Below are 18,650 nucleotides of genomic sequence, written 5' to 3'. Positions count from 1 at the left end.
CAGTCGATATTTATGGAAACATAACAAATAAGTTGCTCTCTCAAAATCCAAGGTAGCTCCAACAAAAATTACAACGATTCCTCGTCTCGAGCTATGTGCTGCAAAATTCTTGACAAAATTATAAAATGCTGTCAAGAAAAAGGGGTACAGTTTCATTTCGCCCCACCAAGATCTCCTCACTTTGGAGGACTTTGGGAAGCAGCTGTAAAATCTGCGAAAAAATTAATTAAACGTGTATTATTATCAGCTAAAATGTGATGCCTGGCATGTTAGTTTTAATAAAAGAAGACAACACGATACCTTTACATTGGCCAATGGGACGAATACAGGAAGTTATAATTGGAAAAGATGGTTTAGTACGAGTGGCGACAATAAAAACCAACAAAGGCATATTTAAAAGGGCTATACATAATTTAGCTCCATTGCCTGTTGAAAATAATGGATCACAGGAAAATGCAACCAAAGAAGAGTTGGCAGAAACAGCTTCAGACGACAAAATTCAAAATAAAAGAAAGACTGAATCATCAAATACATTTAAAAAGCGAAAGAAATATTCATTTAATGCAACTATTTTTATAGTTACACTTCTTTTATTACCGCTAATAGTACTAGGATATCCTACATCGTCAGCACCGTTTAAGATAACACACTTTAATGAAAACAAGGGCGTATACATTGACAATATTGGCTCCAGTAAGTTAATAAAAGGTGAATGGCAGATAATAGCATTTTACAACCTGACAAAATATTGGCGCACGTATTCGTCATTAAAGGTAGATGTTCAGAAATTAAATAAATTAACAAAAAACACAACTGATCATCATTATGCATCTACATTAGTTGAACAATTTAATTATCGACTACAGGAAATAAATGAAGGAAATCAACTACTATTTTCCAGCTCATCATTTATAAATCGGAAACAACGAGGACTGATTAATGGTGTTGGCAATTTAGCAAACTTTTTATTTGGTGTGTTAGATGACAATTATGCTAAACATGCAGAAAAGGAAATTTTAAATGTAAAAGCAAATGAAAAATATCTACTAAACCTGATGAAAAATCAGACCTCAGTAATAGAAGCAACAGAACATCTGGTAAAAGTATCCCAGGAGAATTATGTAAAAAATTTCCACAGAGTAAAAATAGAATTGAATGAAATTATTTATAACGTGAATAATCTTTCTCGTAAACTGCAAAGCGAAAAGATTTATCAAATAGTATCATTATTTGCGCAATATATATCATTAACAATTGATGAATTCAAGAAAATGCAAGAAAAGCTGTTAGACATTCTAGTTGATCTTCATCATGAAAAAGTCAGCCCTACAATATTGTCTCCTAACCAGCTGCAGATGCATCTAGAACAAATAAAGCAGCACCTATCAGAAGATCTAGTGTTGCCTCCTGTTTCTGACTTGTATGGGTTGATGACAATAAAGTGTAAAATGGGAATAAAAAATGCAATATTTATATTCACAATCCCCTTATTATCAAAAGAAAATTTCGATTTATTTCAACTAATACCATTTCCAGCCAATTTGAACAACAGCTATATGAGCGTGCAACCATTTACAGAATTTATAATGATTGACAAATTCGTAGACTCAGCATATAAACTATCAGAGAATGACTTCGAAAAATGCATCAAATTAAATGACGACAAATATTTATGCTTACAAGTTCGACCATACTATACCAAAATGGCTAATAGTCTCCAGTGTGAGTTTCAACTTTTTAAACAACAAAGTTTAAGTAATAGCTGTCGCTTAAATATAAAAAGGCCCAAAAGAACTTGGAAGCAATTACGTAAATCAAACAATTGGCTGTATGCGATCCCACAGGAATACATGCGCAATATCATATGCAGTAATGAAAGATATCAAGTTAAACTATCTGGAAATGGCATGATATCCTTTTATGAAGACTCGTACTTTATCAAAAGATGAATTTACAATAAAATCATATAAAACTCAAACTACAGACATTGGGGAAATAAGTCAACCATTTATATACATGCCAGATGAAATGAATGTTACAATAGCCAGTATAAATTGGGAAAATTTCAATTACACATTAAACAATAATTTAAACGCAGAATATAAACAAATTAAGACGCAAATAAAGTTTTTACAACATCAGGAAAACGGTATTGCTAACATAACAGCCATAGATTCTCATCAGTTTGCAGTTAGTTATTTAGCTCTTATTCTCGCTGCAGCTTTAGTCATCATGTACATCAGAAAAGTTATCACTCATCAAAAATTTAATATAACGAATGCAGAACCATCAGTTCGATTTAAAGCTGAAGATTTTGAAGTTGATGTACGAGACATCAACGAGGGGGAGAAATGTTAAGAATTAAAGAACAATTTGTCTATTTTTGCTTAAAATGCATTCTTTGTTCATAATCAGATGAATTTTTATCTTTTGTTGACCATAAAATATTTGAAATAGATTTTGATTTTAATTCTAAAATTAGATTTGTTAATATTGTCATAAATGTATTTTTTGGTAATTTGTAAATTTGATAATTTGTAATTTGTTTGTTCAGTCAAAGAGATATTAATGCATTATCAATATAAAAAATAGTTAGTCATTTTTATCAATATAAAAAATAGTTAGTCAATAGTCATTTTTTGATTACAAAATTTTGTATAAATACTCGTAGGTTAAGAATTTTTAAATAAAGGTGGAGTAACATTTAAACATTAAAACTATATTGTTCTAATTTGAACTTTCATTTTCAGCAATAATATTGTATTGAATTGGTGATACACTAATTTACCCTGCAATATTATTCAAATTATAAGAATTTAAGGGAATCATTTGTTGCTGTCCGTCCGTCCATCCCAGCGATAACTCAAAAACTAATTGAGCTAAGTTCACCAAATTTTCACAAACGATTAATTATAGTAAGTGCCAGAACCCTATTTAAATTGGACATGATCGGGATACTGGTTCGGGTAGGTGCCGCACAACTTCAAAATTTATTTGGCTATATCTCAGAAAATAGAAAAGCTGTGGTAATGAAATTTCACACAAACAAAAATATTAGTAGGGCCAATGTGTCTAATAAAAGTCGTTGAAATTTCTTGGCTCCTGCTGGTAGTTGCCATACAACTTCAAAAGTTATTTGGCTATAGCTCAAAGAAACTGTAGAAGCTGTGATATTGAAATTTCGCGCAAGTAAATGTATAAATAGGGTCGATATGTTTGATAAAACTCGTTAAAAATTTATTGGCTCTTTTTGGTTGCTGCCATACAACTTCAAAAGCTATTGGACTATAATCCGGAAACTATAAAAGCGGTGATATTGAAATTTCACAAAAACGAATATATTAGTAGGGCTAATGTGTTCGATAAATGTCATTGTAAATGCTTGGCTCTTTCTGGTAGCACCCATGCAACTCCAAAAGTTATTTGGCATTATCTTAGAAGTTATTGATATTATAATATAGAAAACTCGTGAAAACAAGTGTATTATTAGGGCTGATATGTGATAAAAATCATTGAAATTTCTTGACTCGTTTTTTAAAGCAAATATTAAAAACAGTACTAAAATTTTGCATAAATCAATATGGTAATACGGCCACTTAAAGTCATAGTCTGTCCCACAGTCATCTATGGCATATTTATTCGCACACGGGATAACAAATAACAAATTCGTAACGGTATCACAGAGTTAACACGGTCAACTCTATTTTTTTTTCGTTTTTTTTTTTAATTTTATTTCTAAGAGCATAAGACGAAAGTTCTTAAAGCATCAAATTGAAATTTTAAGCTTTGTTTTCTCTGTGCTCATGTAGATGGAGACCAACATATAAATTTATTTTAATGAGTATGTTAAGAAAAAATATGTAGGCATGTATGTATTTATGTATGTGTTTATAAAGGTATATTTTTTATAAATTCATAAAATGTGAAATTTTGCTAATATTATTAGAAGAGTTCACCGACTATCTGTTTTAGCACTTTTCCAAAAAATTTAAAAAAAAAAGTGCTTATTAGTTTCACTCTGTCCGTCCGTCCGTCCGTGTGTCTGTTTACAAAACTTCTACACCTTTGAAGATAGAAAGCTGAAATTTTGTACGTAGATAGATCTTTACTAGAAACTTATTTCCGTAGAACAAAATTTTTACCTATCTCTCCCCCTCTAGAAGTTATACCCTACCAAAACCATAAACATGGCCTTTTTTAACTATTTGTTGCAATGAAACCAAAAGCATTTTTGAAATTTTGCAAACGCATAAAGGCAGCGGCTTGCTTCCTCTAGCGCGGTATACTATAGCTAAACTTTAGAAAAACAAAGTGGCCGTTCAAATTTACTGTTATCTAAAGTCCTTTTTTTCCAAATGTCGTTTTTCTTCTAGACCCCAGCCTGTTTGAGACCCCAGCTTGAAGTTTTAAGGGCTCTTAGACATTAAGAAATAGTTCATTTCGTTAGAAGAAATTTTTTTCCATCTCCACCCCCTCTCAAATTATCACCCCTTGAAATTTGTAAAATTTGAATTTTTGACACCTTATATTTCCGAAACCGCAAGCTTTTTCAAATTTCTATAAACACAAAGAGCTAACGGTAAATTCCATGACATTAAAAAATATAATTATTTTTCTTAACTCACATAATTAAACCTTAAAATCGAGCATTATGTTAACCCCTCTTTATATTAAATTTTACTTTATTTCAAGGACTACATATACGAGTATGCATCATTCTAAATATTATATGCAATCCTAGAAATTGCTTTGTATATGAATGAAAATAATTTTAATAGTGTGATAGGTATACATAGACGGTATTTAAAAGCAGAATTTTCACTTGCTGAAGGGAAAAGTGCTACAATACAAACCATTGGTTTGAGTCAACTTTATTTTTTTAAAATATGCATAATTTTCAAGTAAAAATTTACATAGTAATTTGAACCAACATAATGTGTGATCTTAATAAAATTCTTCTAATTTTTAAAAGATAAAAAGATCTTTATCAGCAGGTACATAAAATTAACTAAAACGAGAAAAAAAGTAGAGTTGACCTTGTCAACTCTGTGATACCCGTACGAATTTGTTATCCTATGTGCGAATAACTAATGTGCCATAACTAATTATGGGGCAGACTATGACTTTAAGTTGCCGTATTACCATATTAATTTATGCAAAATTTCAGTACTATGTGTTTTTCAAAATACTGGTTGTGCCAAACTACTATTGAAGTTGTATGGCAGCTACCAGAAAGAGCCAAGAAATTTTAGCGAATTTTATCAAGTACATCGGCCCTACTAATATATTCACTTGTGTGAAGTCTCAATATCACGGCTTTTATAGTTTCTGAAATATAGTCAAATAACTTTTGAAGTTGTATGGCAGGTACCAGAAGGAGCCAAGTAATTTCAACGACTTTTATGAGACACATTGGCCCTACTAATATATTCGTTTGTGTGAAATTTCAATACCACAACTTTTATAGTTTCTGAGATATAGCCAAATAAATTTTGAAGTTGTATGGCAGCTACCCGAACCGGTACCCCGGTACAATTTAAATAGGGTTCTGGCACTTACTGCAATAAATCATTTGAGAAAATTTGGTGAACTTAGCTCAATTAGTTTTTGAGTTATCGTTCGGACGGGCGGACGGACGGACGGACGGACGGACGGACGGACGGACGGACGGACGGACGGACGGACGGACGGACGGACGGACGGACGGACGGACGGACGGACAGACGGACGGACGGACGGACAGACAAAGCTAAATCAACTCAGAATTTGACGCTGATCAAAAACATACACTTGAGTCTATATCTAACACCGTTATTTCTTAGCGTTACAAACGGTAAGGCAAATTTAGTATACCCTTCGAACATACGTTCGTACGGGTATAAAAAGTGTTCGCAGACAAAGTTACATGACTTAATTATCCTACAATTCGACGTTTTATCTAATTTGTAATGCAAAAATTTTACTTTTTTTTCTAATTTTCCATAACGTTTACTTTTCCTTCTTATTCTGCATAACCAATCTTATACTTTTGATTATATCATTGCTTATGATGTTATTTGAAATTGTGAAATATTTAAAAATTATTGCTTATGAGTCATTAAAATAAAATTGACCTTCAAATATGATTATATACAGTGTCACTTAAATTTAAACTACATATGTACATACACATATATAATTTACATGTACATGTAAATGTTATTATTTTATAGTAAATAATATACATATAGCGTACCGGGTACAATTATTAACACTCTTAAGCAGTATTTCTCATTGAACTTTTCTATACAGAATTATGAAAATTTGAGTATCGGTAAAATATAAATATTTCTCTTTCATTATCATAAGCTAAAATTTATTAAATATTAAAATAAAATATTAAAAATTAAATTTGTTTGCGTGAATACTAAAAAGTACAATTATTGACACCTTGGTACAACTATTGACATAGCTCGGTACAATTATTGACAACCATATACAGCTATTGACATGGTCTTAATATACAATTATTAACAAACTTATATGAGAAAATAAAAAATAACCAAATTTGAAAACTGATTCGTACGTTTTTATTAGTTTTATTTGTTACATTTTGTGTGACCCTTTTACAAGTGCCAAGTTTAACCAGACTTCACAAGTCTGAATCTAGAAAAAAAATGTATTTTAAGCGTTCTGAATCAAATTTTTCCCTTGTTTTATTTTTTTAATTTTTTCTATCTAAATAATTTCGTAATAGAGAAATTTCTTATAGAATTTTGCCCAGCTGCTTAAGCTTTAATTTAAGGCCTCAAACATAAAAATTTTATGGTACAGAAGATATAGCACTAAAACCATTTCTAAGTGAAGATTTTAAAGGCCTTATTTTTCACTATTTTTCACTTTTACAGATTTTAAGTGCCGTACTTATCAACTATCATTAATTTTCGATGACAAGAGTCACTCGAAAAAAAAAAAGTTAGCATTTTTAAGAACCATTATTTTGATAAAAAATCCGAATTTTAATATTTTTATTGAAATGTAACAAATAAGAACAAAATTGAAACGAAATCTTGTACAAATTTTTAGTTTGAAAAACAAAAATTGATTTTAAAAAATTTGAAATTTTTGAAAAGAAAATATAGAATTTTATATTTGGAAAAATAAAAAAAAAATCTAGAAATCAAAAAATTTTTTTCGAAACATTTCTTGGTAAAGAAAACTGGTAGGTTTTTAATTTTTGCCAGTTTTTATAAGAAATGGTACCTATATGGTTTGAAATTTTTAAATGCTTTTTTCTCACATTGGATACAATTTTAGAATTTGAAAAAAATATTTTCGAAATCTAGACATCATTTGGCATCTGAAGTTATTAAAATTATCCAGCTGAAACGAATTTTTAAAGGCATGCTATATAAATTTTGACATTTATTCTAATAGAAAAGAATTCTTTTTAATAGGAAAATTTAATTTTTTTCACAAAATGGAGTTTGTAAATGATATGGTATTAAAATTATTAAAATAATAAATAATTAACAAATAATTTAAGGGAATTAATAAATTTTCAAAGAATTTTTCAAAAACTAAAGTTGGTATACGGTTAATGCAAAAAGGGGAATTCCAATAAAGCAATTAATTTGAAATACGCGCTTGAATAAAGAAAAACATAAATTTTTTCCGAATTAGGTGTATTTCATAGGAAAATTTGGTGTTTGTTTCGAGAAATTTGTAAAGTTTTTAATTAAGGAATTCTTATTTTTCCAAATTTTTTGATAAAGGAATATTAAATTGAATTAATTTTTAGTTTTAGAAACATCTGGTTTGATTTTAATTAAATTTTTGGCAATTGTGAGCCAAAAATTTGAGTGAGTTTGATTTGTGGTTTTTGTGCTATATCTTCTGTACCATAAAAATTTTTTTAAATTCTATAAAAAAAAATTTAAGGATTTAAAACATTTCTTACGAAATTATCTAGTTAGAAAAAACAGAAAAAATAAAACAAGGGATAAATTTGATTTTGCCTAACGTTCGAATGCTTTGTATTCCGAAGATACATAAAATACAGAATCAAGCAACATGTTTATTTAAAGCCCTTTACTAGGCCTTTCAGAAACTGTTTGTTTGAAGTCCCCATCTTTTTCAGAACGGAAGTTATAATCAAAAATTATAACTTGGATAATTAAAAATACAAACTTGGATAATTAAAAATTTCGTGAAAATTCGTTAAAATCCCTGGAACTCGGAAGCCCTTGAGATTGCGCACCCAGTCCGGAACAAATGTTTTACCCATTTTCGATCCTCTAATCAATGGAATATGTTGTTGTATTCCTTTCAGAATCAACCTGTATAAACTCTGTCGTCTTGCTAAGTAGTTGTCAAACCTTTGTTTAGGAAATCGATTTCCATAAAATAAAATTCTTCTAAAATTCGAATTAACCTTTTTCTTCATAAGTATATAAATGTAATAAATAAAACAACGGTGGCCAAATTAAGCTCATCGCAATCATATTCCCTCCCAAAAAAACAAAAAAATATTTTTACAAATTTGTAAAACACAAGGCTAAACATTTTTTAGTATCTAATTTTCAAATTAAATCAATTTATAATCTTAAGGCAGGTAATAAAGTACGAGTTTCATGCAATTTACAAAATTGAATCCAAATTTAAAACAAAATGCTGCGAAATTTATACAGGATGTTTGAGATGAGATGTTGAAAAAAAAATACCAGACTTTTCCTGTACATAAATAAATGCTTATATCTTCGGATTACACACAAATATTTACTAAAAACAAATATCAAAATGGATTAACATTACTAAAAATAAGAATTTGTATAATCAATTGCGAAACACAAAATCTAAAATTATATTTGATATGAGAATTGAAACTATTTCTCAACTTGCTTGTATAAATTATCTTAGCGATCAACTTTGAGAAATCACCCTCCTCGATTTTACATCTTTTACTACATCTAAGCAACCAATTGCGGGAATTTCTTAAAATCCAATATTTCAGTTCTGTTTGCCACCGAAACTAACTATCGAACGAAACTAACTTTTCAGGGAATTCTAATGGCATAAAGTGAACCTAAAGGTCAAATTCACTCCTAAGAAAAATGTAAATTTGACTCCTAAGAGAAAGAGTTATACGGTTTTTGGATGCAAATTTCAGTTAAATTTTCGAGAAAATGCAGATTACCAACTTTATTTGGACAGCAACTGGGCATAAAATTATAAAAAAATTTTTTGTTGAAATTTGTTTAAAATAAAATTATTGTTCGAAAATTTTTCTGACAACATTAATTGACTGATTCATATTTACATACATAATAAAGTTTAAGAAACAATAAAAATAGTTGACGGTGTCAACTCTGTGATTCTCGTATGAATTTGATATCCTATGTGCGAATAAAAATGCCATAGCTGACTATGGAACAGACTATGACTTTAAGTTGCCATATTACCATATTAATTTATGCAAAATTTCAGTACTGTGTTTTCCAAACTACTATGTGTGCCAAACTACTATTGATGGCAGCTACAAGAAAAAGCAAAACAATTGCAACGAATTTTATTAAACACATTGGCCCTACTAATATATTCGCTTGTGTGAAATTTCAACATCACAGTTTTTATAGTTTCTGAGATATAGCCAAATAAATGTGGAAGTTGTATGGCAGGTACCCGAACCAGTACCACTATCGTAACCAATTTAAATAAGGTTCTGGCATTTACTATAACAAATTATTTGTGAAAATTTAGTGAACTTAGCTCAATTAGTTTTTGAGTTAACGTACGATCGGACAAACGATCGATTCGCTAAATCAGCTCAGAATTCGACGCTGATCAAAAACATATACTTGAGTCTATATCTCAACGTTGAAATTGCTTTGAACGTTGAACTTATGTCTTCGAACATACGTTAGTACGGGTACGGTATAATGAGGGATTGGTTCAGATGACCATGAAAAATTATGGTAAAATGCTGAATGTTGCGAGATTGGGGAAGAAAGATTCTTTCAAATTCTCAAAACAAAATCTATAAAAAATGGTTCGAAATGATGCACTTATTAAATGAAGTACTAATGCTATATTTTATTTCTCATTTACCATAGAGAAAGTGTTCCAATTCGTAAAAATATCATTTAACATATGGTAGCAAATCAACTGGTTTCTGCAACTTTCTATTCAATGCGTCTTGCCAATTTTTGTACCACGTAAAACGATCAATCGCCAACTTGTTATTTCCGAAACTCGGTTTTTAATTATGTAGCTTTATTTTTTATAATATTTACAAATATATTGAATATATTATTAGCAAGTAGCCATTGCTACATCATTTTTTCTTTCTCATTTCAACTATTTACGAATGACCAGATTAATTTAACGATTAACAAATTAATTGCATTTATCTCTTTGATTATTTTTAATGGTGAATTTGAAATTGTAAAATATTTGGAACTAATACTATTATATGTGTTACGTATATAAATATAATATATAAAAACAAAAAAAAATGAGACAAAATGAATAAATTAAAAATACGGTGTTCTTTTTACGTATTTTAACAAAGAATAATAAATAAGCTATAAAATGGGGGGATGAGTTCTGAAGTTAATTTCATAACAAAATTTTTGGTTTTTGCGAATGAATAAAATTTTATGTTTATAATTTTAACATAAAAATTAAATTTTCTAATTAAATTACGAGTTACTTCAGCCTCTAGCCTCTGCTACCCAACGCCAAAACTCACCTTCACGAGGTCCTCCCTGTTAAGCTGAGCAACCCTTACGAAAGAACTGGTACCCAACCCAGTTGGTGTAGTATGGGTCAGTGAACAAACGAGTGCGGCGATTTAAATCCAGAAGCGTCTGACCCAGAATGGGCGGCTCCCTGGTCTGCGTCTGATCCCAGAGGGACGGCAGTTAATGTACCTGGTAGTAGGTATAAAATACTGGACATAGGGTTGACAACTCTATTCCATATTTCTTTAGTCATGGAACCTCAAACCTGGCCTCGGATACACGATCGATCAACTAGGAAACGACCACGGCAATGTATTAAGGACTCTGATTTGAATATCGGCTCATGGAATATTAGAACGATGCTACTCCCGGGAAAAATGGCAGAAGTAGTTGATGAAATTATGAATTATAACTTTGAAATTGTAGCGCTTCAGGAGTTAAGATGGAAAGGACAAGGTGAATTACGCAAAAGAGATTATTCTATTTTTTACAGTGGCAATACCAAACCTGGCTTGAACGGAACCGGTTTCTACGTAAGCAAGAAAATACGTAACAGTGTGTTATATTTTGAACCCATAAATGATAGAGTCTGTGTCTTGAAGTTAAGGGGGAAGTTTCAAAACATTACGCTATTATCAGTGTATTCTCCTACAGAAACTACCGAAGACGAACTAAAAGAAGCTTTTTATGATGATATATTTAGAGTATGTAATAAAATATCCAGACACGATCTAATAATAATAATGGGAGATTTCAACGCCAAAATAGGCAAAGAAAATTTTATTAAAAATGTAGCGGGACTACAATCACTCCATTCTAAAACTAGTGAAAATGGAACACGTCTGGTTAACTTCGCCTCAGAGAATAACTTGTGGATAAGTAGCGTTTCATTTCAACATAAGAGAATACATAAGCAAACGTGGAAGATACCAGGTGAAAGAGGCGCAAATCAAATTGATCACGTTCTGGTAGACAAAAGACATGCAAAATCGATTTTAGACGTCAAAACATGCAGAGGAGCTAATTGTGATTCAGATCACTATATGATTAAAATAAAAATTAGACAACGTTTATCTACAATAAACTCTAATAAAAACAAATTTAAAAGAATAAAATGGGACACAGAAAAGATAGTTGCCAATGAAGATTTAAAATTAGTTTATCAACAAAATCTATCGCACAGAATTGACAACGTTTATATAAACAATAATCCATCACAAAACTGGGCTAACATTTGTGAAGCTATCAAAGACGCTGCTAAAGAGGTTATTGGCTCTGAACCTCGAAACAACAATAACTGGTATGACTCTGAATGTAAACGAATCAACGAAGTAAAAAATGAAGCATGGAAGAAACAGTTATCATGTAACACAAGAAGTAATCGGTTAGATTACGAAAATAAAAGAAGGGAAGCGAAAAATATAATGAAGAGAAAGAAAAAGGAACATCTAAGAAATAAAATTTTAGCTTTAGAAGAAAATTCCAAGCGACATGCTAGAAGATTTTATCAGGGAGTAAAATATCAAACTACCGCTTTTCAACCAAGACTGAATATCTGTAAAAATAAAGAAGGAGAAATATTAAAGGAAGAAGACAAAATATTAGAAAGATGGTATGAACATTTCCAGGAAACTTTGAATAAACCTGATACGGGAATACACAGTATGCCACTTTTGCAAACGGTAGAAAACACCATAAACCAACCAACAATGGAAGAAACTCAAATTGCAATTGAAAAGCTAAAAAATGGAAAGGCTAGCGGTGAAGATTCCATTATAGCGGAATTAATTAAATACGGAGGCAATAACTTACATTACAAGATTCATGATTTAATTATTAGCATATGGAATACTGAGATTATTCCTGAATCTTGGCTAAATAGTATAATTTTCCCGGTGCATAAAAAAGGAGACAAGAAAATTTGTAGCAACTATAGAGGCATATCCTTACTTAATGTATCCTACAAAATATTTACCAATATATTATATGACAGGATAAACGAAATAGCGGAAAAGGTTATAGGTGAATATCAATGTGGATTCAGAAGAGGTAAATCTACAATAGACCAATGTTTTGCATTAAGTCAAATCTTTGAAAAATCACAAGAGTATTCAAGAGATATTCACTGCCTATTCATAGACTTTGAACAGGCGTTTGACCGAATCAATAGGAAAAAAGTATTTGGAGTAATGCAAAGGCTAGGAGTACCAGAAAAACTTATAAGACTCGCATGCGCTACGTTACGAAATACAAAAGCGAAAGTACTTGTACAAGGAAAACTTACCAACTCGTTCAACATTGATTCTGGTGTAAAACAGGGAGATGCATTAATCATCAATTCAAATATTTGGGAGTAGTTTTCTCGAATTCAGAGGATTCATCAATCGCAATTAAAGAGCGAATTAGTGCTGCTAATAAGAGTTACTTCGCCCATGCAAAACTTTTGAAGTCCAAACTTTTAACGAGGTCTACGAAATTCAAAATATATAAAACACTTATAAGACCTATTCTTACTTACGGATGCGAAGTATGGAACCTAAAGGTTGCAGACTGCAAAATGCTATCAATTTTTGAAAGGAAAATACTAAGAAGATTATACGGACCAGTGAGAATGAATGGCAATATTTATAGAGCAAGATATAATCATGAACTTGAAGCATTAATACGAAATCGAACCATTATTCGATTTATAAAATCCAAACGAATAAGTTGGCTGGGCCACATGGTTCGTATGTCAGGCGAAACAACACTAAAAAGAATTTTCATGCATCGCGAGCAGGGGACGAGAGCGAGAGGAAGACCCAAAAGTAGATGGCTGGACATGGTTGAAGTGGATCTAAGTACCATGAATATTAGAAATTATAGCACGTTGGCTCAAGATCGAAGTGAATGGAAGAGAATAGCTGAGGAAGCTTTGGCTCACAGAGGGCTGTAATGCTAAGAAAGAAGAAGAATTAAATTATGTAGGTACAGGTTGTTTAAAATTTATCAAAAAGATTAAAAGATCAAATTTAAAGATTGTAACTTTTTTAAAATTTTTTCAATTTTAATAATTTGTTATAAATAAATTTCAAGTTATTGTGAAAACATAACACAAATACAATCATAAAATTAAACATTTCCAAATATGTATTAAACTAGGTTTGATGTATTGAAACTATCCCTGATATTGAAAAATATTGTTAAAATTTCTGACAAAATCATTTTTATTATTATCATACTAAGTTATTAATTAAACTTCTTTTAAAGTTAGATGAAAAAATTCAAGCCAAAGTAGCAACATTTTTTTTATAAACACCATAATTATATTGAAAATAATCAACTAAAGCCAGTTATCCCACTCGGTTAGCACATAAAAAATTCGCAACTAATATTTTATTATTGTTGTTATTTTTATTATCATTATTATAAACTGATAAAGAAACATTGTACAAATAACTAAGATTTTATCCACGTATGTACATTTATTATGTATACTTATCGATCTTTGCATAGAATTTAGACTTTTTTTTAAATTGAATTCAGTGTGCTTCGATTTATTTTAAAATTAAAGAAACAAAGAAAAATGGTAATATTTCATATTGTCTAAAATAAAAGTCTTTTAAACCGTATTTAAATGCAACAAAACTTGTCAAACAAAAGCAAAGTTGCTTTTTAATTTCGGAATACAAATTTCTAAGTTTCCATCTTTTAACATTTTTTTTAAAACCCTTACCCTGGAACTAATTATGAAAGGGTCCTATTTTGCAAAAATGTTTTTCATAATAAATGAATTCTATAATTGGCATATAAGGTGGTATATACCAATTATAGAACGAAAATAATTCTAAAAACTTATCAGCCAAAACTTTTTAAAAGTCTGTCTTTGGATTTCGACACTCATTGTTATATAAATTAATATGTATAGCTATATATGTACATATTCTTACTTCTTATTTTTATTACAATAAAACTACTTATAAGTAAAAATTTTTCGTAGAAAGAAAAACACATATGTAATTAAATTTATTAGGTATTCAAAACAATGGTTGATAATTTTTCCGAAATATAAGTTTTTTTTATTGGTATGAAAAGAAAACTCCCTTTTATTCGGAATAAAATATTTTGTTATTTTTGCTAATATATTTTGTGCGCTACATACGCACTTTGTCAAAGCTGATTTTCTTCGCCTTATTTGATATCATTAGCATATGCAATTATTTGATAGGACTTTGTAAAAATATTTCCACCTTTATCTATTTCTCCTATGCTATTTAATATTATCATATTAAATAGCATAGCTGATAATGCATCACCCTATCGTACTCCTGATTGAATTTCAAAATTATCTGACACTAAATTCTGAATCATTACCTTCGCTTTTGACCCAACCATAGTTGCCATAGCAAGATTTACTAATTTTTTGGGTATGTAAAGTCCTAATAGTGATTGTATAATTTTGTTTATTTTATACTGTCAAAAGCTTGTAAAATATAAATCAATAAATAGTATGCGTAGATCTTGATCAAATTCAGGTTTAGTAATTTGGTTATGTACCTTATTCTGTATCGGCAACCTTAACTTACGAGCTAGGAGCCAATACATTTATTTATATTTTTTTTCTATTCTTTCTTTATATTTTATTTATATATAATTCTTTATATATAAAAAGTTTTATATTTATAGTTTTTTTCTTCTTAATTTGTTCCTTCTATTTCAGCTTGATATTCAGTGTCATTCCTAGATATTTCGCCGCATTTTTCTAACACGTTAGCATTTAAATTAACACGTGGGAGGTTTACAAGAACCTTATTTGTAAAATTTACTTGTGCAGACTTAGTTTCATTTACTTTTATTTTCCATTTCTTGGTCCAAGCATCAAAACTATTGCTTGCCGGCTGCAACTTTCGTCGTCAATATTTGATGCTACTGCCATAATTGCAGTGTCGTCAGCATATGTAGCCACAATTGTGTTTTCTATTTGAGGCACATCTCTTGTAAAGAGTAGATATAATATTGGACCCAAAAAACTGCCCTGAGGCACACCTGCTCTTATTTCTCCGAGTGTGGAATAGTCCCCCTCATGTCTGACTCTAAATAATCTATCGGTTAAATAAGAAGAAAGAATATCTACATATTGCTTTGGTAATATTTTTTCTAATTTGTATATTAATCCTTTGTGCCAAATCTTGTCAAAAGCCTGTGCCACGTCTGCCAAAATTGTTGCACCAATTTGCTTTTCCTCTAGGGCTTGCTCAATAACATTTGTAATTCTATTTATTTGATCAGTAGTTGAATGTTCAGCTCTAAACCCAAATTGATGGTTCGGAATTAATGACCTCTTCTCAATTATAGAAACAAAAGTTTCGGCGAAATTGGTAGCAGGTTTCCCAGGTTTTAGTATCATTATAACTTCTGCCACCTTCCAAGCATTAGGCACATATTTTAACTTTAATGCAGAATTCATTAAAAAAGTCGACATCGTTAATCCTTTTTTGGTAATTGCTTCAGTATCTCAGAGGTAATTAAATCAAAATCCGGTGCTTTCCTTGACTTTAAACTTTTTATTTCTTCCACTATTTCTCTTTGTAAAAATAGAGCGATAACGTTTTTTGCTCTCACATTTTTTGCAACCCTCCATAAGGAATAATTATTTTCTTGTTCGGCTGCCAAATTTTTAATGCAATTATCAATTGAATCTTCTTTGATTTTTCTTATTTTTCGTTTTAGATTCTGAGTGAGTCGATTGAGTGCTGTTTTATCTGCCGGATCTCGTGAAATTGGCCATCTGCCTCTAGCTCTTCTCTTTTCGCTTATCATATTCAGAATTTCTCTCGGGTAAGTCATACTCACGAATTTATACTCACATTGTTCTGTATTATTCCAGGCAACACTTTGTATGATTTTATTAAAATTCTCTACTTCATAATCTAAATCATCTTGGGATCGTATTTTAATTCTTAAGTTTGTTTTATTCTCTATCCCTTCTTCAAAACTAGTCCAGTCAGTGAATTTATTAATCAACATGACTTATTTTGTTTCTTGGCAACTGTTTCAGTTAAAATCATAGTTATCTTCTAAACTAATGAAATTTGGCGAGATTTTCTTGACAATAAAGAAGTCTATCAGAACCGGTACTTTATTTCTATCACTTGGCTAATATGTTGGTCTACCAGTGGATTGGTAGTGACAACCAGTCTTTTTAATAGCTTTTTTAGCTCTCTTCCTCTTGTTGAGGTCAATCTAGAATAAACCTTTCTTTCAGGAGATTCCAACATCGAAATTTTGTTTATAAGACTCTATTCGTACATAAACAAATTGGCTATCGTCTCTTTCTACATTACTTATTTCATCATGTTTCATATTATTCCTTATCAAAAGTGCGCAACCATCTTTTGATTCATTATTAGGATGCGCCGCTTTATATTCTATGTACCCATTTATTTTTATATCTGTTTCCTGTTTTAAATGTGTCTCCGTTACTAAACATATATCAATTTTTGGGTAGGAATATTTCTAATATACGCATTTTATTCAGAACGCCATTTGCTTTCCACGTCGCAATTCTTCTAGCTCACTTTTTCTTATATTTAAGTGGCACTTATCAGTTTTCTGGTCTTTTATTTCATTAACTGCACTCATATTGCTATTTTTCTGTTTGTCGCTTTTGGACATATTTTCTTTGCTTTTACCACATGATCGCGTCCGCATGACTCGAGATGTTCTTTTAAAAGTGTCAGTAGTAGTAGTTTGATGCAATAAGTGGTCTCCCCCAGAATCCGTGAGACCAGCCTCCAAAGAGTGTGGATTTTTCAGATTTACTGGATTACCACCTGAGGTATAAAATCCTTTTGTTTTATTTTTGAATAAATAAGTACCTCTCGTGCAAGGCAGCACGCCCAATTTCTGCCGCCCCTAGTGATCAGTCGCAGACCAAACAGCCGTCCATTCTGGATCAGACGCTTCTGGAGTTGTACAGGATTTTAGGGGACTCTTACCAGTAATGAGAGAATTCAATATTCCTGCAAAGCTTATACGTTTGGTAAAGTGCACCATGGCCAAAGTAGGGAATAGAATCAAGATACAAAAGGACATATCTCAAGAATTTGAAACAATAAATGGCTTAAGGCAAGGAGATGGTCTATCCTGCATGCTCTTTAAGCTTGCCTTGGAAAAAGTTATACGAGATTCAAAAATAAATGTGAAAGGGACAATTCTTTACAAATCGACATAGGTCCTAGCATACGCTGAAGATTTTAACATAGGAACAAAATCTATTGCACAGTTAAAAAGCATCTTCATTAACATCGAGAGGGCGGCTAAAGATATGAGTATAATTATTAATGAAAGCAAAACGAAAATTTCGATATCAACATGCAGAGAAAGTGGATTTCGGGGTCTAGATCAGAATCTTACCATTGGGGAATGTAATTTCGAAATTGTCACTAGTGAAAATAATTGTCATTGAAATAGTGAAAATATCATTAGCATCGAAATCATGTAAAGGATTCTGGCAGCAAATAAGTATTATTATGGTGTACGGAAACTCTTGAAAAGCAATGTTATCGATCGAAGAACAAAAATACAGATTTATCAAACACTTATAATACCAATGCTGACGTACGCCAGTGAGACATTGACAGAGTAAAGCGAATGAAATCAAACTTGGAGTTTTTGAAAGAAAGATTCTCAGAAAAATGTTTGGAGCGCTAAAGAGAACGGTATATGGAAAATACGCTACAATAAAGAACTGTACGATATGTATAACCATAGCGATATAATCCAATAATAAAAATCGATAGATTACGATGAGCGGGCCACATAGAACGAGCTACCAATGAGTACCCACAAAAACAAATAGTATACGGGAAATGCGATTTAAAGAAAAAAGGGGGCCATGCCAAATTAAAATGGACAGGCGGTATATAAAAAAAACGCAGAAACAATCGG

General features: G+C 30.9%; 1 protein-coding gene across 1 annotated transcript; it reads left to right on the top strand.

Annotated features, from left to right (window-relative positions):
* Nucleotides 1-257: 257 nt before the first annotated feature.
* LOC129607724 (uncharacterized) lies at nt 258-2,358 on the top strand. Its single transcript, XM_055518890.1, has 4 exons — nt 258-1,097; nt 1,209-1,905; nt 1,985-2,047; nt 2,168-2,358. Exons 1-4 carry the CDS (start codon nt 258-260, stop codon nt 2,356-2,358), a joined length of 1,791 nt encoding a protein of 596 aa, XP_055374865.1.
* The last annotated feature ends 16,292 nt before the right edge of the window (nt 2,359-18,650 follow it).

The sequence above is a fragment of the Condylostylus longicornis genome, unplaced genomic scaffold (genome assembly GCF_029603195.1).
Source record: "Condylostylus longicornis isolate FDR11 unplaced genomic scaffold, ASM2960319v2 ptg000004l, whole genome shotgun sequence".
In the NCBI taxonomy this organism is placed as follows: Eukaryota; Metazoa; Arthropoda; class Insecta; order Diptera; family Dolichopodidae; genus Condylostylus; species Condylostylus longicornis.
This window is presented reverse-complemented; position numbering and strand designations above follow the sequence as displayed.

Coding starts and splice junctions, on each gene's coding strand:
- LOC129607724 (XM_055518890.1), top strand. CDS start 258: ATGCCTGGCATGTTAGTTTTAATAAAAGAAGACAACACGATACCTTTA. Junction 1,906..1,984: donor AGTTAAACTATCTGGAAATG/GCATGATATCCT, acceptor CTCAAACTACAG/ACATTGGGGAAATAAGTCAA. Junction 2,048..2,167: donor AATGAATGTTACAATAGCCA/GTATAAATTGGG, acceptor CTAACATAACAG/CCATAGATTCTCATCAGTTT.